This window comes from Musca autumnalis, unplaced genomic scaffold (genome assembly GCF_047663935.1).
Source record: "Musca autumnalis isolate F117 unplaced genomic scaffold, ASM4766393v1 scaffold_4, whole genome shotgun sequence".
NCBI lineage: Eukaryota > Metazoa > Arthropoda > Insecta > Diptera > Muscidae > Musca > Musca autumnalis.
The window spans coordinates 19,410,574-19,433,344 of NW_027411977.1; the positions used below are offsets into that span (position 1 = coordinate 19,410,574).

General features: G+C 37.5%; 1 protein-coding gene across 8 annotated transcripts; it reads right to left on the reverse strand.

The window, feature by feature from the left end:
* Positions 1-4,202: 4,202 nt before the first annotated feature.
* Positions 4,203-21,467, reverse strand: LOC141400799 (gustatory receptor for sugar taste 64f-like). 8 transcript variants are annotated; one of them, XM_073980306.1, is made up of 11 exons: positions 21,350-21,467; positions 21,073-21,266; positions 18,831-18,877; positions 18,335-18,480; positions 18,192-18,260; positions 14,243-14,434; positions 13,901-14,095; positions 7,414-7,685; positions 7,171-7,325; positions 6,805-7,057; positions 4,203-4,498 (listed from the first exon to the last, which is right to left on the reverse strand). In XM_073980306.1, the coding sequence occupies exons 4-11, from the start codon at positions 18,429-18,431 to the stop codon at positions 4,424-4,426; spliced, it is 1,308 nt and encodes a 435-aa protein (XP_073836407.1). In that variant the 5' UTR covers positions 18,432-18,480; positions 18,831-18,877; positions 21,073-21,266; positions 21,350-21,467; the 3' UTR covers positions 4,203-4,423. The 8 variants fall into 8 exon arrangements, with proteins under 8 accessions (XP_073836407.1, XP_073836406.1, XP_073836402.1 ...); XM_073980305.1 differs by lacking the exon at positions 21,350-21,467 and adding an exon at positions 20,852-21,055 and having other exon boundaries at positions 18,831-18,931; positions 21,152-21,273; XM_073980301.1 differs by lacking the exon at positions 21,073-21,266 and having other exon boundaries at positions 18,831-18,902; positions 21,294-21,361.
* Between the last annotated feature and the right edge of the window lie 1,304 nt (positions 21,468-22,771).

The following is a 22,771-nucleotide window of genomic DNA, read 5'->3' on the forward strand; positions in this document are numbered from 1 at the left end:
TGTGGCATATTGTGTGAACGACTAAGCCTGTGGTCACTGAAATAATTGGACCCTATCAGTGCGGATTTAGACCGGACCAGCATTGACCAGATATTTCCCTTGCTACAAATCTTTGAAAAGACCCATGAAATGCAGATCGACACCTACCATATTTTTGTCGATTATAAAGCAGGTGTCGACAGCTCTATAGCTCCAAGCTATTGGTATCCCCGCAAAGCTCATTCGGTTTTGTAAAATGACATTAACTATTTAAACTCAGTTAAAATAGGAAAGAACCACGCCGAAAAGTTTATTAGCAAAAGAAGTTTCAGACACGGACACGGCCTGTTCAACATCCTTTTGGAAAAAGTTAAACGAGATGCGAAGATTAAAAGAAGTGGAACACTATATGTATACGAGGGTCATTCGAAACCTTCATTTGTCATTTTTTGCAAAGTTTGACAGTTTTTAGCCTAAGCGTACTCAGGACAGTTTGACATACGACCATGGGTTGGGTTGTTTACAGTGTCTTGATTGAGACACCTCCAAAACATGGTTTTTGAACGTTTCTGGCGACGAAAATCGTTGACCTCGCCTTGTTTTCTTGATGTGCTGGAATAAAATGAAGTCATTGAATCCTCATTCAGGGCTGTACGGCGTATGACCCATCAATTCCACGTTTTATTCGGTCAAACAGGCGATTGTTTGAAACGATGTGTGAGAGTTTGCGTTGTCATGATGTAGAACGATTCGTCTTCTCTTGTTCGTTTTTCGAATTTTTCAGGAGACTTCAGGCAAACAAATTCTAGTGTAACATTCAGAATTTACCGTCCTACATTCCACAAGCCGTATATTCGCCACACGGTCAGTTTTGCTGAAGAAAAAGGCAACCATTTGCTTCGTAGGACTTCTTCCATCAACACTTTCGTTCGCTAGCTTTCGGAGACCTAAACGGTCGATTCCTTTTTCGTTTCGGGCTCCAAAGCATAGATCCAAGATTCGTCATTTGTGACGATCTTTTAAACGTCGTTTGAAGTACCGCGATTGTTTTTATTTACAATTTCTTTGCACTAATCCTAATTGCCCTAATCCACAAGAGGTGATGGAAGATACCAAGGTACGGTCCTGACCGGCTTTAACATGGCAAAGCCCAGGATTTATCTTGGTCTCTCTTTCATCTCAAGTGGACACTGACCTCCCCGTGGTGTCACCTGGGGAACTGCCTTTAACACCCGTTAAAGTTAGTGAGCTAACATGTGCCGCGCGTTCACCCATAAGAACGTGAAAAACTTGGGTTTGGGCGTCGGGAAAAAACAGAAGGTGCAGTTTACACATTGGCAGATGTATTTGAAAAGTAAAGGCCGACATTACTGCCATATAGGAAATACGATGGATTGGGAAAGGCGTCACAGCAACACCTAATGGTGAGGCACTGTATTATAGCTGCCATGACATTAAGCATGGGTTTGGTTGCGGATTTGTAGTTGGTCGGAGGTTAAAACATCTGGTCTCCAGCTTCACCCCAGTGAATGAAAGACTCACTGCAATTCGATTAAAAGCAAAATTCTTCAACATCAGCTTTATTTGCGATTATGCTCCCACTGAAGACAAGGACGAACAGACCAAAGATATATTTTACGAGCGCTTAGAAGAAACTTATGACCGTTGCCCTGCCCATGACATTAAAATTATACTAGGCGATTTTAATGCCAAAATTGGAATGGAGAATATCTTTGGCCCAACAGTCGGGAAATTCAGTCTCCACAGTGAAACATCTGACAATGGTATGAGGCTGATAGGATTTGCAGCTGCAAGAAACATGATAGCAGTACCAGATTTAAGAATCTCGATATTCAAAAGGGCACCTGGCTGTCGCCAGATCAAAGAACAAGAAATCGAATTGATCACGTGGTGATAGATGGAAGACATGAATCAAGCGTGTTGGATGTACGATCGTTCCGAGGTGCAAGAATAGACTCTGACCACAACCTTGTTGCAGCAATAGGACGTAATAGATTAAACGTAACAAACAAAGTGCGAACAGATACAACACGGAAGTTGGACATCGGCAAGCTGCAATCACAACAGATAGCCACAGCATATTCCACTCAACTCGCCCAACTGCTTAATCAAAGCACTCCTCGTCCCGATAACATATCAGGACAATGACAAAACATTGCCCACTCCATACAAACAGCCGCAAAATCAGTACTTGGATACCAGAGACCTCCACCAAGGAATACATGGTATGACCAGGAGTGTTGTGCTGCTACCGAAGAGAAAATTGCGGCATATAGGTCTACTTTACAATCAGTAGCAACGCGTAGCGCACGAGAGAGTTATCGGGAGAAAAGGAGAGAGGTAAAGACAACGATAAACCGGCTGAAGAATAATAAGGCAGCAGAAGCTGATGGCCTACCAGCCGAGCGGTTTAAAACCGGAAGCGATACTCTGATAAGGTGTATGCGTCAGCTAGTTAGCTCCATTGGAACCTGAGCATCCTGTGTCCCGTCCATAAAAAAGGAGATAAGACTGTATGCTTCAACTATAGGGACATAAGTCTTCTCCCTATCGCCTACAATATAGTGTCAGGGATATTGTGCTAAGGACTAAAGCCAATGGTCAACGAAATAATTGGACCATACCAATGCGGCTTTAGACCTGGTAAGTCCACCATTAACCAGATATTTACCCTGCGGCAAATCCTGGAGAAGACCCAAGAGATGAAGATCGAATGGAGATCTTTTCTTAGTTCGGTCTGTAATGAGCCAGCTAAGTAAGTGAGTAAGTAATCCACAAGAGCCTTTTTTGAGCGATTGACCAATTTTGCTGGATCTAGCGAGAAAAATCCATTTTTCAAATCTTAGTTGGTGGAAGAAATGCCCAAGGATGCCTCTATCTCACGCTATGTAACATGTAGATCTTGCATTATCCGTTCTGGCACAACGGCCGATTGTGGGCGACCCTCACGACCTTCGTTTTTTTGCGAGTGTCGGCTACGATTGAATTCATTGAACCAGTTTTTCATAGTCCTATAAGATGACCCTTTATCGACATACAAAGATTTAGTTTGATCGATGCACTCTTGTAATTTTTTCAAGTCACTGTAAACAACCTAACACATGGTCATATGTCAAACTGACCTGAGTACGCTAAGGCTAAAAACTGTCAAACTTTCCAAAAAAATGTCAAATGACACCTGGTGACACTGTGAGTTGCCTATGCCAGAAGGTTTTCGATTGACCCTCGTACAAACAGACATGTGCTACTTGCTTATGTCGACGACATTGACATCATGCGTCGATCGGTAAAGGAAGTAACTGATACCTTAGCAAAGGTGGAAGGGGACTCTTCTAAAGTCGGTCTGGCAGTAAACGGCGATAAAACCAAGTTGTTGATATTGACGCGTAATGTGTTCAAGGATTTCGCACCGACTGTGAATGTTTGTACCTACAATTTTGAGGTAGTAAAAGACTTCGTCTACCTCGAAGAAGAAGAGTAGTGTCTAACAAAAGTAACACTTTATAAAATATTGATACTGTCCGTGCTAATGTATGGTTCCGAAGCATGGGTACTTGCGCAAGCAGATAAGGCAGTGCCTGGTATGTTCGAGAGAAAAATGCATCGAAAAATCTACAGACCAATCTGGTGAATATCGACGTCGTATGAACCACGAGTTGTAACTGCTATACAACGACATCAGTATAGATAAACGTATCAAGATGCAACGACTGCGTTGGCTAGGCTATATCATAAGAATTAGTGGTGATGAACCCGCTAAAAAGGCGAATAAATACGGTCCGCATGGCGGCTCACGCAGAACTGGAAGGCCAAGGCTTCGCTGGAACGAACAAGTGAAACCCGACATCAGAAAACTCCATATCACAGATTGGGAAAATACAGCAACAAACAGACTGTTCGGCTTATGAACAAATGTTCTGTAAAAGGCCAGCTAAGTAAGTCCATTTATATACATTTTCCTCAGCATGAAGAAATACGTTTTGCAAATGCTGTCGCAAGGTTAACTGGGTAATGCAATATTGCAAAAAAAAGGTATTTTGAGTAATGACGTGACAAATACATCTTAGAATTCATATAAAGTTGTTTTTATTTATTTGTCCAGCCAGAGCGACAGGGTGCCTAATGCTGCTTCGCAATTTATGACATACATATGAAGAAAGAAAACAAAAAAAAAAGAAAAAACAAAAAATCGGCCGAGCAGATTAGAGAACAAAGCATGTTGCATTGTTTAAGGATTTTATTTATGTTTCATTTTAAGCAGAGATATGCAGCTGGAATTTTAAATATTTAAAAAAAAACTATGCAAACAAACTTATTACAACTATTTAATTATTAAATTTAATATGTTCCTCCATTTTCAGTACCACCGAATTTATTTGCTACCAGCCAACTGCTTTTGATGCTCGAAATTTTGTAGTAGACTTTAGCAGTTCCAGAGATTGGTTGGCTCGTAAAATTGTATTAGGACCAGTTCGTAGGTGACAATTGTTCCCGCCACCTAAAAAATCAGACAAAAGAGAAAATAGGAAAACATTGCAAGTCATTATTTCCATTATTAAAAATAGTTATCAATAAAAATTACTAAACAGCGGAATCCTATGGAAATGTATATATGGTAAGGATGGTCGTAGAGAAAATCTGATTAGACAGAAACTCGTTTTATTATAAAATAAAACGAATTAGGCCCAGAAATGTTTGCATATTGTGACATATTTTTACATATCTACATAAAATGAGCATATGCAAAACCATGTACAAAAATATATTCAAGGATTTGTGGTCTAAATCTCCCACCGAAATGACTGAAATTTGGTATTAAGTCTTCGTTAGGGTTATGCAACTTTACAACTAAAATCTGTCCGCATAGGTCCACGTCTTCATATAGCCCCGATAGAACGGTACCTACCGATATTCGGTATTTTGAAAGTTGTAGCCTCAATATCCCACCGAAATGAATGAAAATTTGTATTTAGTCTGCGTAGGGGGTATAAAACATTCTACCTGAAATTTGTCGGTATAGGTCCACGTCTTTATATAGCCCCCATAGAACGGTACCTGCGGATTTGTGCTATTTTGAAGGTTGTACCCTCAATCTCCCTCCGAAATGGCTGAAATTTGGTATTAAGTCTTCGTTGGGGGTACAAAACTTTCCACCTGAAATGTATCGGTATAGGTGCACGTCTTCATATAGCCCCCATAGAATGGTACCTCCCTATTTTCGGTATTTTGAAGGTTGTGTCCTCAATATCCCACCGAAATGACTGAAATTTGGCATTTTGTCTTCGTTGTGGGTATAAAACTTTCCACCAGATTTTAATGCCAAAATTGGAAAGGAGAATATGTTTGGCCCAACAGTCGGAAAATTCAGACTCCACAGTGAAACATTTGACAATGGTATGAGGCTGATAGACTTTGCAGCTGCAAAAAACATGGTAGTTAGCAGTACCAGATTCAAGCATCTCGATATTCATAAGGGCACCTGGCTGTCTCCAGATCGAAGAACAAGTAATCAAATTGATCATGTTGTGATAGATGGAAGACATTCATCGAGCGTGTTGGATGTACGAACATACCTTGTTGCAGCAAAGGTACGTACCAGATTAAACGTAGCAAATATTAGTACGAGTAGACACAACACGGAAGTTGGACGTCGGTAAGCTGCAATCACAACGGATAGCCACAGCATATTCCACTCAACTAGCCCAATTCCTTAATAAAAGCACTCCTAATCCCGATAACATATCAGCGCAATGGCAAAGTATTGCCCACTCCATGCAAACAGCCGCAAAATCCATACTTGGATACCAGAGACCTCCACCAAGGAATCCATGGTATGATCAGAAGTGTCGTGCTGCTACCGAAGAGAAAAATTCGGCATATAGGGCTACTTTACAAAGGCTGAGGGTATAAAATATCAAAAGTACAGCTAATCGCGGTACAATTTCACAAGGAAATGCTCTTGTATAGCAACTTTAATATAGACACGAGAACAAGTAAATGTGTATGGGTGTCGTATTAAGTTTTAACAACCTCCTTCAACACCTTCCTTTTTAATCAAAAATAAAAGCATTCGCTTCTTACAAATCTTGCAAATATGCATTCATCTAAGCAGAAAAAGAATGTCTAACAGGTTTCAATTGTCATTTTGTTTTTATTCTTCATTCCCTTAATCATTCAAGGCTACACATGCACTATAATTTACTTTATTATAATGTCAATAATGACAATGGAAGGACCATTCTAGGATTCACTGCCTTTAACTGGAGCAACAAAAACAAAATTCTATTACAATTTTGTTGCAATGGCTTAGTAATGTGCTAACCCCTTAACCTACCTTTTGGGCTTAACATACTCACACCTTCAAATACCGCATACTTGGTTAACAATTAATTTACTTCTCTTAGTCGCTTCTATTGTCAAGCATCCCAGTGGACCAAAAACTTCAACATCTCCTCATCTACTTCGAATGGAAGATATTCCAAAATGGCAACAATGAATGAAATACCAACTGGCTGTTCTATAATCTGAAATACTCCTCCACTTCACTTTATTGAAATATTCCAATTGGAATTTCATTTAGGAAAAACCTGAAAGAAATTAATTGAATTTCTGAAATCCCGCATTACAATGGTCATCAAGTCGGAGTCAGTTAGTCTGTATTAAAGCCAATAGAAATTATCTTTAAAGGTTGTGCAAATATTTCAGGGTATCCACATTATGAGAAACTTATATAAATGATGAAAAAGACGGACAATGATGATGATGGCGTGACGGAATGTCCTCTGGCGACCACAAACAACTTACACTCAAAACCAATTTTCTTGTTAAATGAAAGAATTTCATGCCACTCAATGCAACCAAATCACTGCTAATTTCCAAGGCAAAACGTTTGACTTCCAAACACCAGGATTCCTTTGGTACCGAACGTAGTACGCGTAAGGGTTTACGTGACTCATCATAAACGGCTGCTGAATACAGTGACAGGGCCAAGGAACGTAGAAATAGGAAAATCAAAGAGAAATAAAAGTAGACCGTGGCAACGGTTGAAGGCATATTACTGTAAGGAAAAATAGGCAAACAAATCATGGTAAATAATAAAGGATCCATTGAGTATTCGAAGAAAATCTACAAATATATTTATTCCATTCCCCCTACCCCTGACTTACTTACTTTCTACTCTTCAGCAACTGTACACAAATAAAATATAAATTATTTGAAAAGGACATCATGGTAATCATTGAAATGGCATTGTCCACCTTTTCACACAGAATGCAAACGTTGCGATACTGAACACGTCGTTCCGCCCAAAAGACTGCAGGCATTTGCTGTCGACATGGATGCAACACAAAAAGAGAAGAACAAACATAAAATATAGAAATAAAGAAATCGATTTTAAGACACATTTACACTTACCTTATTTTTAAATTTTTCCAAATTATCATTGATCTGCTTAAACAAACATGTCAGGCCAATGCTGATTAACATCACAAATACAGCCATATAATTCCAAATAAATGTCGATATAATAATCAATAATCTACCAAACCAACCCAACAAATAAGAATATGGAAATATGTAGAACAGATGCTCGTTGGTAATCAGGAGGAAATTTTTCACCGGGTCACTGGTGGTGCCGCAACGAGCGGCATAGTAAATTGCCTGAGTGACACTTAACAAATGTTCAGCTGTTTTGGTAGGAGATAAAGATGTCAACATTTATAATGAAAAAGACAGATTTCCAAAAAAAGAACAATTAAACCAGTAAGGAAAGGATCAAAGTCGGGCGGGGCCGACTAATGCACAAAGACATAATACCCCTTACCACAAGGTGGTGTAGGGTATAGAAAGCATTGAGTTCGCCCCGAACGAACCCTCCACCATCAAACATTCTGAACTTACATGGAATAATTATTTTTTGTTTCCACCTACAATTTTAGGTGGATAAGTTTTTTTTTACCACAGCGATCACCTAATTTTAGTAGAGTTGGGCAAACTAGTACCCGGAGCGGGACGATCTTTCTAGTTCCTTTCCCAAAAGGAACTAGTTTCTTAATATACACCTTCTTCAGATGTAATTCGAAACATTTTAGTTGTAATTCGTAACATTTCATTTGTAATTCGAGAAATCTATTTGTGATTCGTAACATTTCATTTTTAATTCGAATTATTCCATTTTTAATTCAAAATATTCCATTTGTAATTCAAATTATTCCACACCTTCTTCAGATGTAATTCGAATCATTTTAGTTGTAACTCGAGAATTCCATTTGTAATTCGTAACATTTTAATTGTAATTCGAAACATTTTATTTGTAATTCGAAACATTTCAATTGTAATTCGAATTATTTCATTTGTAATTCGAATTATTCCATTTGAAATTCGAATTATTCCATTTTAATTCGAATTATTCACATGTTTTCACATGTAATTCAAAGAATTTCAGTTGTAATTTGAATACTTCATTTGAAATTCGAAACATTTCACTTGTAATTTGAGAATTCCAATTGCATTTCGAATTATTTCATTTGTAATTTGAGAATTCCATTAGAACTTCGAATCTATTCATTTGTAATTCGAATTATTTCATTTGAAATTCGAATTTCTTAATTTCCATTTTTCTAACTGTAAATCGAAATTTTTCATTTGGAATTTCAAATGAAAAAAATTCAAATTACAAATGGAATTCTCAAATTACAAATGAAATAATTCGAATTTCAAATGGAGTTCCCAAATTACAAATTAAATAATTCGAAATTCAATTGGAATTCTCAAATTACAAATTAAATGTTTCGAACTACAACTGAAATTATTCGAATTACATGTGAAATTTATGTATTAGTAATTTCAATTGGAATAATTCGAATTACAAATGGAAAAATTCGAATTACAAATAAAATAATTCCAATAACAAATGACAAAAATCAAATTACAAATGAAATAACAAATTCAATTGGAATTCTCAAATTACAAGTGAAATGTTTCGAATTTCAAATGAAATAATCAAATTACAATTGAAATTCTTCGAATTACATGTGAAAATGGTGTAGAATAATTCGAATTACAAACGTAATACTTCGAATAACAAATAGAATAATTTGAATTACAAATAGAATAATTCGAATTACAAATGGAATTCTCGACTCGATTTGTAATTCGAATTATTCCATTTGTAATTCGAACTAATCCATTTGTAATTAGAATTATTCCAATTAAATAACAAATACAATAATTCGAATTACAAATGGAATAATTTGAATTTCAAATGGAATAATTCGAATTACAAATGGAATAATCCGAATTTCAAATGGAATTATTCGAATTTCAAACGGAATTATTCGATATACAAATGGAATAATTCGAATTACAAAAGGAATCATTTAAATTTCAAATGGAATAATTCGAATTAAAAACAGAATTGTTCGAATTACAAATGGAATACTTCGAATTACAAATGGAATAATTCGACTTACAAATGGAATTCTCGAATTGTAAATGAAATGTTACGAATTACAAATAGAACTCTCGAATTACAATTAAAATAATTCGAATAACATCCGAAAAAGGTGTAGTTCCAAATTGTTCTGAGACAGATATAATTTCAAAACCGAAATGTTTTCATTATTTGGTGGATGAATTGACATACAAATAAATCAATTGCAGCGAATAAACAGCAACGAAGAAAGATTGACGTAGGCGTTATAATAAAAGAACGAGAAGAACGAAAGGAACTATATATACGCAAGCGCAGGATATAGTTCCAATAGTTCCTTGTTCGGAATAGTTCCTTAGAACTACTTCGTTCCGGAAGTACACAACTCTATATTTTAGCTAATTCGGTCAACTAAAACCTTGAAAATACCTGAAATCGAGCGATACCGTTATATGGGGGCTATACCACAACGCACAGTGGTGGTACTTACATGGGAAGGTGTGACAAAACTACTTCTAGATAATATATTGAACTGAAATTTTTATCAATGGGTGCTAGTGATTCATTTGGAAAAAAAACGCACTAATAATACTCTAACAAAAATATTGTAGTCCTAGGTCCAAGTTTTCGCGTGGTTCCCAGGTAACGAATCATCTTGAACTGGAGTATTTTACTCTTAACAACACATTGTTCAATCGAATTTGCTGTAATCCGGTACTAGGACTTCTTATTGCATAGTAAACCTCCCCGCGAAAATTGTCGGTATTGGTCCATGACCCCAATTGAGATATAGAAGTTATTGAGATATATGTAGAAGTTCAAATTGGGACAATGCATTGACTTTATCGCCTCCTTATAAAACAATGTCATGCATGAAATTTCCCAACTTAAACTTATATATCTCGAAAATGGTAAAACCTAGGAAAAAAATAACGAAAGCCAATCTTGTAGAGAATTTTCACAGCTACGGCATATTCTTTAGTCCCGTTTCGATAGGACTTGCGGTCCCCAAGCAAACTCCAGAAGACCTAAGAAAAGAATCCGAGAGTTTGATCTGCACCTCTATATCTCAAAAATGGCAAAACCTAGGAAAATATCAATCAGCTAATCTTGTGCAGAATTTTCACAGCTACAACATTTTCTTTAGCCCCAATTTCGATAGGACTTGCGGTTTCGAAGCAAAATCGCGAAAACCTAAAATAACCCTAAAATGTGAACATGACCCCGATTTATTTAATGAACATTGCTGTTTCAAAATCCGCAAAAACTTTCCAGGTGTAAGCGGTTTTCACTTAAAATTAGTTAAGGCGCACCATGTATGACATTGTTTTATAAGGAGGCGATACAGTCAATTCATTGTCTCATATCTCAATAACGGTAAAAGCTACGAAATAATCATAAACGTCATTCATGTATAGAGTTTTCATAGCAGCAATATTTTCCTTGGTCCCATTTAGATAGTCCTTGCAGTTTCCAAGCAACATCGTGAATACCTAAAAAAGTCCTAAAAATGTCAACATGAAACGGGATTTATTTAAAAAACGCTCCGGCGATTTTTTTGTTTTTCGATTTTTCTCATCTATGAACATTGTAGTTTCAGAATCCGCAAAAACTTCCCAGGTGTAAGCACTTTTCATTTAAAGTTACTCCAAGAACACCACGTGCATTATAATCAGCAAAAAGGTGGTACTTATGTGTCGATCTGCATCTCTTGGGTCTTCTCCAGGATATGCGGCAGGGTAAGTATCTGGTCAATGATGTAATTGCCAGGTCTAAAGCTACATTGTTATGGACCAATTATTTCATTGTTTTATTTCCCTGACACTATATTGTTGTCAATAGGGAGAAGACTTACGCCCCTATAGTTAAAGCATACAGTCTTACATCTCTTCTTGTGGATGGGACACAAAATGCTCAGCTTTTTCCTGCCAAATGGTGCTAACTAGCTGATGCGTGCACCTTATCAGCATGTCGCCTCCGGTTTTGAACAGCTCGGCTGGTAAGCCATCGGCTCCTGCTGCCTTATTATTCTTCAGCCGACTTATTGCTGTCTTTACCTCATCTTGGCTGGGCGGTATACAGTCAATACAATCTTCTGGGATTGGATCTGTGGTATTTTCCCCGTCTTCTCTAGTATTGAATACCAACAGTTTGCAAAACTGTTATTTCCATATCCTGTGCACTATCTGTATCAGTTACCAAAATACCTTGCTGGTCTCTAAGGAGGATGTGCCTGTACCAAAGCCATCAGTTTGATGTTTCACTCTTTGGTAGAATTTTTGGACTTCATTCTGTCTCCTGTACATCTCGATTTGTTCACACTCCCGCTTTTCAATCTCTCTCTTTTTCCTGCGGAAAAGACGTTTCTCCTCTCACCTTTTCTCCCGATACCTCTCTCGAGCACTACGCGTTGCTACTGATTGTACAACACTCCTGGACACACCATGGATTCCTTGGTGGAGGTCTCTGGTAGCCCAGTATGGATTTTGCGGCTGTTTGCATGGAGTTGGTAATTTTTTGCCATTGTGCTACTATGTTATCGGGACGAGAAGTGCTTTGATTAAGCAGTTGGGCTAATTGAGTGGAATATGCTGTGGCTATCTGTTGTGTTTGCAGCTTACCGATATCCAACTTCCGCGTTGTATCTGTTCGTGCTTTATTTGCAACGTTTAGACGGGTACGTACCTTTGCTGCAACAAGGTAGTGATCCGAATCTATGTTTTCTCCTCGGAACGATCGTACATCCAACACGCTCGATGAATGTCTTCCGTCTATCACAACATGATCAATTTGATTACTTGTTCTTTGATCTGGAGACAGCTAGGTGTCCTTATGAATATCGAGATGCTTAAATCTGGTACTGCTAACTACCATGTTTTTTGCTGCTGCAAAGTCTATCAGCCTCATACCATTGTCAGATGTGTCAGTGTGGAGACAGAATTTCCCGACTGTTGGGCCAAAGATATTCTCCTTTCCAATTTTGGCATTAAAATCGCCTAGAATAATTTTAATGTCATGGGCAGGACAACGGTCGTAAGTTTCTTCTAAGTGCTCGTGAAATATATCTTTGGTTGCTGATGTTGAAGAATTTTGCTTTTAATCGAATTGCAGCGAGTCTTTCATTCACTGGGGTGAAGCTGGAGACCAGATGTTTTAACCTCCGACCAACTACACATCCGCAACCAAACTCATGCTTTGTGTCATGGCAGCTATAATACAGTACGTCACCTTTAGGTGTTGTTGTGACGCCTTTCCCAATTCATCGTATTTCCTGTATGGCAGTAATGTCGGCCTTGTACTATTCAAGTACATCTGTCAATGCGTAAACTGCACCTTCTTTATAAAGAGTGTGAACTTTCCAGGTGCAGATTCGCAGATCATGGTTCTTAAAACGTTTGCGGAGTTCGCCAACTTTAGAGGGGTTTGTTTTTCTTTTCTTTCGTTTTTTCATAGTAGGCTGCTTTTCCTAGGGGAGGACTATTAACCCGATGCCCAAACCCAAGTTTTTTAACGTTCTTATGTTATAGGTAGTTCAGTAAAAAAATGTAGCTAAAACCCTAAAAATACCGAAAATCAGGAGGTGACGTTATATGGGGGCTATACCTGAACATGGACCTATGTGGACAGTTTTTAGTGGAGTAGTGTTGTGACCTCTAGGAACCTTAAATGCGAAATTACAGCCAGTTCTGTTACAAATTGTAGCTAAAACCCTCAAAATAGCGAAAATCGGGTGGTACCGTTATATGGGGGCTATACCTAAACATGGACCGATATAGCCCATCTTCGAACTTGACCTGCCTATGGAAAAAAGATGCCCTGGTGCAAAATTCCAGTTCACTAGCTCAATTTTGCGGACGCTAGAGTGATTACAACAGACGGACGGACATATCTAGATCGTCTCCGAATCTTATCCTGACCAAGAATATATATACTTTATAGGGTCGCAAGTTACTATTTCAATGCGTTACAAACGGAAAAACAAACTTAATATACCCTCCATACTATGGTGGAGGGTATAAAAACGGGCAATTTATTGAGTCTATTCTGCAAACAAAAACATCAACCACGTTTTGTTTATTTCTTTAAATAATGGTCTACGGATGTGGTCAAAGATAAAAATGTAGTTCATTGCCAAATGATGGTGGTTTATTCCAATACAAGTTTATAACTATTAACTAAGGAAGGGACAATAAATAAATCTTTGTACTTTTATTTACCATCACAAATTCTATAACAAATGACATTTTAAAATGAAAAAAAACGCACAACCATTACTTTTTCCATTTGAGAAACTTTGAACAAAAAACCTAAACAAAATGTATTTTAAATCTCTGTATTATTTTGTTTGGCTTCATTTATCATCCGAATGTTATGTTTATTCTCGAAACATGGACACCACAAGTTTGAGGTAGAGCATATTTACCTGCCAGACCAAGAAAGAAGCACAGACACAAAAACAACACAACTTACCCAACGACAACGTCATTCCAACAAAGAAAACGATTCGTATTTTATCTGCCATGCTACGTTTGTCCTTTTGCGACGAATACGGCGGCAGCTGACATTCCAAGTTGTACCACTGGACCATCAGTTCTGGCCATTTGCGAGCCAAATATAAAGCACTGATGCAAACAATTAAACTGACAATGCGAAAAATCATTGGTTCTGCAGTATTTTTGTTTGTTATTTTTAAGTAAAATGATGTGTAAAGAGAAAAACAAACTTGCGATTAGATTTCACTTAAAGGAAATGTACTTTCCTGTTTCTATTTTTTTTGTTGTGTTACTTCAATTTAATTTTAATTTCACTTACCCATATTATTAAAAGTTATCGGTCCATTTAAAACTTTATAAACGGTTATAACGGAATCTACGGTACTGCATATAATGAAAACCAAACAGAAAATTGTCCTTACATGAGTCCAAGAGAAAGACAAATACTTGGGATGTGGCATTGTAATGCCGCGTACTGGCATCATTGCAAAGCACTGGGCAATTAGAAGAACTGTCAAAAAGATATTGTATTCGTTAATAAATTAAACATACATATGGTTTCGCCCTTTCAGAATCTACGAATTGTTAACATATTCTATATAGTATGACTGAAATTCTTTAAAATGAAGTGTTTTAGGAGGGATACCATAATTTCGAGCATTAAAATTAATTTACGTGGAAGTTTTGCTGGGTTGAAGTCAGCAAGATTTTTTAAGCTCCCTTCTGATTTCTGGCTGCCTTTAACACCCGTTAAAGGTAGTGAGCTAAAATGTGCCACGCGTTCACCCATAAGAACGTTAAAAACTAGGGTTTGGGCGCCGGGTTTGTAACCCTCCCCTAGAAAAAAAGCAGACTACTATGAAAAAACAAAAAAAAAAATTCTTTTAAAGTTGGCAACCCCCGCAAACGGTTTAAGGACCATGATCTGCGAATCTGCACCTGGAATGTTCGCACTCTTTATAGAGAAGGTGCAGTTTACGCATTGTCAGTTGTACTTGAAAAGTACAAGGCCGACATTACTGCCATACAGGAAATACGATGGAATGGGGAAGGCGTCACAACAACACCTAAAGGTGACGCACTGTATTATAACTGCCATGAATAAAAGCAAAATTCTTCAAAATCAGCATTATTTGCGTTCATGCTCCCACTGAAGACAAGGACGAAATGACCAAAGATATATTTTATGAGCGCTTAGAAGAAACATATGACCGTTTTCCTGCCCATGACATTAAAATTATTCTAGGCGATTTTAATGCCAAAATTGGAAAGGAGAATATTATTGGCCCAACAGTCGGGAAATTAAGTCTCCACAGTGAAACATCTGACAATGGTATGAGGCTGATAGACTTCGCAGGGGCAAAAAACATTGTAGTTAGCAGCTACAGATTTCAACATCTCGACATAAATAAGGGCACCTGGCTATCTCCAGATCAGAAAATAAGAAATCAAATTGATCACGTTGTGATAGATTGAAGACATTCATTCATTACAGACCAGCAAGGTAATTTGGTAACTGAGACAGATAGTGTGCTCAGGATATGGAAGGAACATTTTTCAAAACCGTTGGTATCCAATAGCAGCTAAGACGACGAAGATACCACGGACCCAATCCCAGAAGATGTTATTGAACATATACCGCCCAGACAAGATGAGGTAAAGGCAGCAATAAATCAGCTGAAGAATAATAAGGCAGCAGGAGCCGATGGCTTACCACACGAGTTGTTCAAAACCGGAGTCGACACGCTGATAAGTTGTATTCATCAGTTAGTTAGCACCATCTGGCAGGATGAACGAGTACCCGACGATTGGAACCTCAGGATACACTGTCCACTAGAAAGGAGATAAGACTGTATGCTCTAACTATAGGGGCATAAGTCTACTCCCTATTGCCTACAAGATCGTATCAGGGACATTCTGCGAACGACTAAAGCCTATGGTCAACGAGATAATTGGGCCATACCAATGCGGCTTTAGACCTGGCAAGTCCACCATTGACAAGATATTTACCCTGCGGCAAATCCTTGAAAAGACCCAAGAGATGCAGATCGACACCTACCACCTTTTTGTCGATTATAAAACAGACTTCGACAGCCCACTGCGTTCAAAGGTATTCCAAGAAATGTATGAATTTAGTATCACCGCAAAGCTCATTTGGCTTTGTAAAATGACTTTAACTGACACGAGATCCTCAGTTAAAATAGGAAAGAACCTCTCCGAAGAGTTTTGTACCAAAAGAGGTTTCAGACAAGGAGACAGCCTTTCGTGTGATCTCTTCAACATCCTGCTGGAAAAGGTTATATGAGAGGCAAACGTCAAAGGAAGTGGCACAATCCAATACCCATAGCCACATGTTACTTGCTTATGCTGATGATATAGACATCACGGGACGATCAGTGAAAGAAGTGACTGATGCCATTATGAAGGTCAAAGGAGAATCTGCTAAAGTGGGTCTGGCGGTAAACGGTGAGAAGACCAAGTTGATGGTGTCGACGCGCAATGCGACCAACTGTGGAAGTTGGTTCCTTTAACTTTGAGGTAGTAAAAGTAAACGCAACATACGACATCAGTTGTGAAATAAAAAAAGAATTGTATTGGCCAACAGATGCTACTTTGGTTTAAGTAAGCAATTTAAAAACAAAGCCACAACTCGTCAAACAAAAATAACGCTTTACAAAACACTGATACTACCCGTGCTGATGTATGTTTCCGAAGCCTGCTTGGTGTGATTGAGAGAAAAATTCTTCGAAAGATCTACGGACCAAACTGCGTTGACGGTGAATATCGACGTCGCATGAACCACGAGCGGTATCTGCTATACAACGGCATCAATATAGTATCGAGATGCGGCGATTGCGTTGGCTAGGCCATATAATAAGAATGAACGATGATGAACCCGCTAAAAAGGCCCCAAGTATGTGTGGACGAAATTAGTTTCAGTCAATTTGGCGTCGATTTAGCTATGTCCGTCCGTCTGTCTGTCTGGCTGGTGCGCACGACCTAAATTTTGAGTATCGTAATATTTTGTCCAAACATAGTTTAAGTTCGAAGACCTGCCATATCGCTTCACTCCTTCGGGTACCTCCCCCACAAAAGTTCCAAATTTTTCTTTAAAATGGTGTGAACAATAACTCTCGAAGGGAGCAATCGATTTGGTCCAAACTTTGCACATTGTATTATTCCTTCCAGATATAGATCGGGTTCGAATATGGACTATATTGGTCCACTCCTTCGCGTACCTCCCACACAAAATTCGGACAAAGTTAAGTGGAGGTTGTTCTTGCGGCTCCCTTTACAACGGTACAAATTTTTTGCACAAGTCCATACTTCCTGAGATATTAAGATAAAAGCTCCAAGAAACCCTGACGGCACTAACCAAAATGACAAATCCGCACATTGTATTGTTTCATCCTGTCATGTATCAGGTTAGAATATGGACTATATCGGTCCACTCCTTCGGGTACCTCTCACACAAAATTCAGAAAAAAGTTTTGATTCTTTTTCGGTAGGTTGTTCTAGCGACCTCACTTACAACCGGTACAATTTTTTCCGGAGTAAATCAATACTTCCTGATATAATGGTCCAAAAGTTCCAAAGCCCTGCCGGCATATACTAAAATGGCAAGATAACCCTAATTTATTATTTCGAATCCTTTATGAAGAAGTTTAGAAATTAAAAATATTTGGTGTATTTCAATGATTTGGTATAGCCCCACATTACGGTACCTACAGATTTTAAAGCAAACTCGTGATACAAACCCATTTTTTTATCAGTGGCTGAGGGTATATCTCCGTCACTGATACTTTCTTACTTGTTATCATTCGTTTTGGGTTGGTTCACCAAATTTAACAAATGCATCGTAAACTTTGCCAATTTAAAGTTGATCAGGACCGTTACTGCCATCCTTCACATTGGAAAATACTCTCAAATAACAAAAAATTAGTTAAAAATTCGTCTGTTCGTTGTTACCTGCAAACGACTGACTCTTAGCTTTTGTTAGGCTCAGCTGTTTTACTTATATAAATATACATTTGTAAAAAAACTTATATTATGTAATTCCCCAAGCTACACCAAAGGTACTGTTAAAGTTTTCAAGCTTTTTCTCGTGCAAATTGTGTGCAAAAATACGTGCGAATTCAATCCCCTACAGCAAATAACAAGACTAACTTCAAAGTAATTTGCATTGTAATACAACTGTCACAATGTCACTGATTGCACCTCACTTCCCAACAAACACATTTACCCTTACTACATACATATATACTTACTTTTGCCCATAGCCTCATGAAAATGACCTTCGTACATAAAATTATCTTTGATGCCTTTTTGCAGAAATTCTAAAAGGGCAAGAAGGGACAGACGTTAGCTTAACAAATACACTGAATGACCACGATGAAAATCATCGACATACTTGGTGGTTTTTCCAAATAATATTCATTGTTAGCGGGTACATCGTTCCTTGAGCTAAAATACGACTGGTAGTGGTCTGAATCGCTAATTATTTGCATTCGCAAGGCCTGAGGCTGTGTCGGTGGTGATTTCTTGGAATTTACCAAACTGAAATAAAGGAAAAAAATTGGTTTACCTCAGTGGGTATTAGTGTTTTTGAGGTCTTTCTTAGTGTGGGTATTAATGTTTTTATTACTTAAAAAACCACACAGTTGAATATAAAAGGAGTATTTCATTAGATATTTTGTTTCTCATGGAATTTTATTTATAGATTTTTAAGCAGCAAATCGATTTCCAATTGATATTCTTTTTCTATTATCATTGTGCATCGTGAAAATTTTAAGGCATTCGTGTGGAAAAAAATTCATTTGCATTGACAACCATTATTAAAACTCAATCAGGGCGATAGAATAGCAGACAAGTTGACAGCCATAAAATTTCCCAAGAAAAAAATTTACCTGTCGCCATTGTTAGAGATATTGTTGTTGTTTCGATTATGTTGTTGCTTTGACAATTTTTTGTTATTTTTTCTATAACGCGATATTTATACCCTACACCACTATGTGGGGAGGGTATTATAAGTTGGTTTTGGCCAAAAAGTTTGTAACGCATCGAAATAATGGTCGTAGACCCATACATATATATATCAAAATGAATGTCTCGACGAGCTGAGTCGATCTGGCTATGTGTGTCCGTCCGTCCGTCCGTCCGTCCGTCCGTCTGTCCGTCTGTCCGTCTGTCCATCTAAACCTTGTAATCACGCTACAGGTCGCAATTTTGATCGGATCGTCACGAAATTTTGCATGTTGATAGGGGTCCCGGAGGGGAAGAAGCCTATTGATTTTGGTGATGGTCGGATAATATTTAGGGGTCGGAAAGGGCAAAAAACTTAGGTGGATAAAATGACAACGTATTTTTCCAAAGCGAATATCTCAGCTTCTATACGGGGTATACCAAAAGCAAAACCTGACAATGAAAGAAGAAAATATCACCTTTATAATGATGTAAAGCAGGTGCTCGTAGGTAATCAAACAACGAAGATATAACAATAGTAGCAAATAAAACCCCAATTTTCATTTTTGCGATTTTAACTATATTGACGAATATCACAGCTTTGGTTGAAAACTTTCCAAAAGCAAAGTCTGACTATGAAAGTAAAAGATCTTTACAATGGTGCAAACTAGGTCGGCGTAGGTAACCAAATAACGGAGATATCGCAATAGTCGGTAATACATCACATTTTTCTATTTTTTTGGAAATCACGCTACAGGTCGCAATTTTAATCGGATCGTCACGAAAACTTGAGGGTTAATGGGGGTCTCACAGATGAAGAAGCCTATTGATTTTGGTGTTGGTCGGATAAAAATTAGGGGTCGGAATGGGCAAACACTTATTTGGAGAAAAGTCAACATTTTATTTTAAAACCAATATCTCTGTTTCTTTAAGAGGTATATCAAAAGCAAAACCTGGCAAGGAAAGTAGAAACTATCACCTTTACAACGATGTAAAATAGGTTGTCGTAGGTGGTCAAATAGCAGAGATATGGCAATAGTCGATAATGCATACCATTTTCCGATTTTCTTGTAATCACGCTACAGGTCGCAATTTTGATCGGATCGTCACGAAATTTTGGGGGTTAATGGGGGTCCCAAAGAGAAAGAAGTCTATTGATTTTGATGATGGTCGGATAATATTCAGGGGTCGGAATGGGCAAACACTTATTTGGAGAAAGGTCAACGTTTTATTTCAAAGCCAATATCTCTGTTTATTTAAGAGGTACATCTAAAGCAAAACCTGGCAAGGAAAGTAGAAAATATCACCTTTACAAGGATGTAAAGCAGGTTGTCGTAGGTGGTCAAATAGCAGAGATATGGCAATAGTAGATAATGCGTCCTATTTTCCAATTTTTTTGTAATCACGGTTTTTTTGTAATCGGTCGCAATTTTCATCGGATCGTCACGAATTTTTTGGGAGTCGATGCGGGTCCCACAGAGGAAGAAGCCTATTTAGTTTGGTGATGGTCGGATAATATTCAGGAGTCGGAATAAGCGAAAAGCTTATGTGGAGAAATGTCAAAGTTTTTTATGCGAATATCTCCGCTTCTGGTTCGAGTATTCCAAAAGGAATACCCCTCAATGGCAGAAGAAAAGATCTCGTTTATATTGATGCAAAGTATGTTGGCGTAAGTGAGCAAACCGAGATATTGCAAAATTCAGTAATATACCCAATATTTCCATTTTTTGTAATCACGCTACAAGTTGGAATTTTGATCGGATAGTGACAAAATTTTTGGGGGTAGATGGGGGCCCCACAGAGGAAGAAGCCTATTGATTTTGGTGATAGTCGGACAATATTTAGGGGTCGGAATGGGGAAAAACTCGTTTGGAGACAAATTCAAAGTTTTTTCTTTGTGAATATATCGGCTTCTAGTAGGGGTATACCAACGGCAAAGCATGTCTATGGAAGAAGAAAATATTACCTTTACATTGGTGTAAAGCAGGTTGGCGAAGGTGGTCAAACAAGGGAGATACCACAATAGTCGGTAATGCATCCAATTCTTCCATTTTTTGCAATCAAGCTACAGGTCGTAATTTTGATCGGATGGTCACGTAATTTTGGTTGCTTATGGGGGTCCCAGAGAGAAAGAGGCATATTATTTTTGGTGGTAGTCGGATTATATTCCCTAAAAGAAATGTTTACCAGTTAAAAGCTTATGCGCAGGGGTAGTGGTGTAGGGTATCACATGGTCGGCTCCGTCCCGACTATAGCCTTTGCTCACTTGTTTTGTATTTAAATTATTTAATATTTTCATTATCACAAAGATGAAGAACAAATTTGTATTTTTCTTTTTGAAATATTGTAGACATCAACACTTATCCGGTTGTTGTTTTCAACTGTTTTAGCAAATGAAAGCGTTTTACTTTGATTCGTTTTTAAGCCTATTGTTGTTTGATTGTCTCCCACTCTTTTTCATTACAAGTATTAATTGTTATAATTAATTCACAGCTCAAGCTCCGTAGACCGCCCCTTGTCAGTTTATCTTGCTGTGCTAAATGTCACTTGACATGAATTGAAAATTGCAAATGAAAGGGTTCAACTTTTAAATGATATTTCCACTACACTTGAGGGAATGTTTTTGATTTCGAAATGTAAATTGTTAATATTTATTCACTGAAAAAAACAATCATAATAACGATTTCACTTTGTTTAATTTCATCATCAACTACATGTCGAAATGAAAATATTTTCATTTCATTAGTACCCCGATTTATTCTGATTAACAGATAATAATAACAACGGATATTGAAATACCTTCCAGGCAATCGTTTTTTTTTTAAATACTAAGTACGGCACAGTACCAGAATCTTGAATTTTTTAAAGCATTTTTAAAGAACTTCTAGTTAAAAACATGGATTATTTTAAAGAATATTTCTAAGGGTCATAATCGTGGATTTTTTAAAGAATATTTTTTCAAGGGCCATCAGACCAATAAATTTGGATTTTTTAAAGAATATTATTTTATGGGCCATCAGACCAATAAAGGTGGACTTTTTAAAGAATATTTTTTCATGGGGCATCAAACCAATAAACTTGGATTTTTTAAAGAATATTTTTTCATTGAGCAATCACACCAATAAACATGGATTTTTAAAGAATATTTTTTCATTGGGCCATCACACCAATAAACGTGGATTTTTTAAAGAATATTTTCTTATGGGCCATCACACTAATAAACGTGGATTTTTAAAGAATATTTTTCATGGGTCATCAGACCAATAAACTTGGACTTTTTAAAGAATATTTTTTCATGGGCCATCAGACCAATAAACGTGGATTTTGTAAAGAATATCTTTTCATGGGTCATCAAGCCAATAAACTTGGATTTTTTAAAGATTATTTTTCATGGGCCATCAGACCAATAAACGTGGATTTTTTAAAGAATATCTTTTCATGGGCCATCAAGCCAATAAACTTGGGTTTTTTAAAGATTATTTTTCATGGGCCCTCAGACCAATAAACGTGGACTTTTTAAAGAATATTTTTTCATGGGCCATCAGACCAATAAACTTAAATTTTTTAAAGAATATTTTTTCATGGGCCATCAGACCAATAAACGTGGATTTTTATACCCTCAGCCTTTAGGCTAAAGAGGGTATTTCCACTTTGATACGGCCAAAATGTGCCTCATCGAAATAATGGTTTTAGACCCCAAGTATGTTTGTACGATATCCATTTCAGACAATTTTGAGTAGATCTAGCAATGTCCGTCCGTCTGTCTGTCCGTCTGTCTGGCTGGTGTGCACGATAACTCTCGAACGGATCAATAAATTCGGTTCAAATTTTGGGTATCGAAATATTTTGTCCAGATTTGATTTAAGTTCGAAGATGGGCCATATCG

Coding starts and splice junctions, on each gene's coding strand:
- LOC141400799 (XM_073980301.1), bottom strand. CDS start 21,346: ATGAAAAAGAGTGGGAGACAATCAAACAACAATAGGCTTAAAAACGAA. Junction 18,903..21,293: donor AGGCTTAAAAACGAATCAAA/GTAAAACGCTTT, acceptor ATCGCGTTATAG/AAAAAATAACAAAAAATTGT. Junction 4,499..6,804: donor CAAGAAAATTGGTTTTGAGT/GTAAGTTGTTTG, acceptor CTGATTTTTTAG/GTGGCGGGAACAATTGTCAC.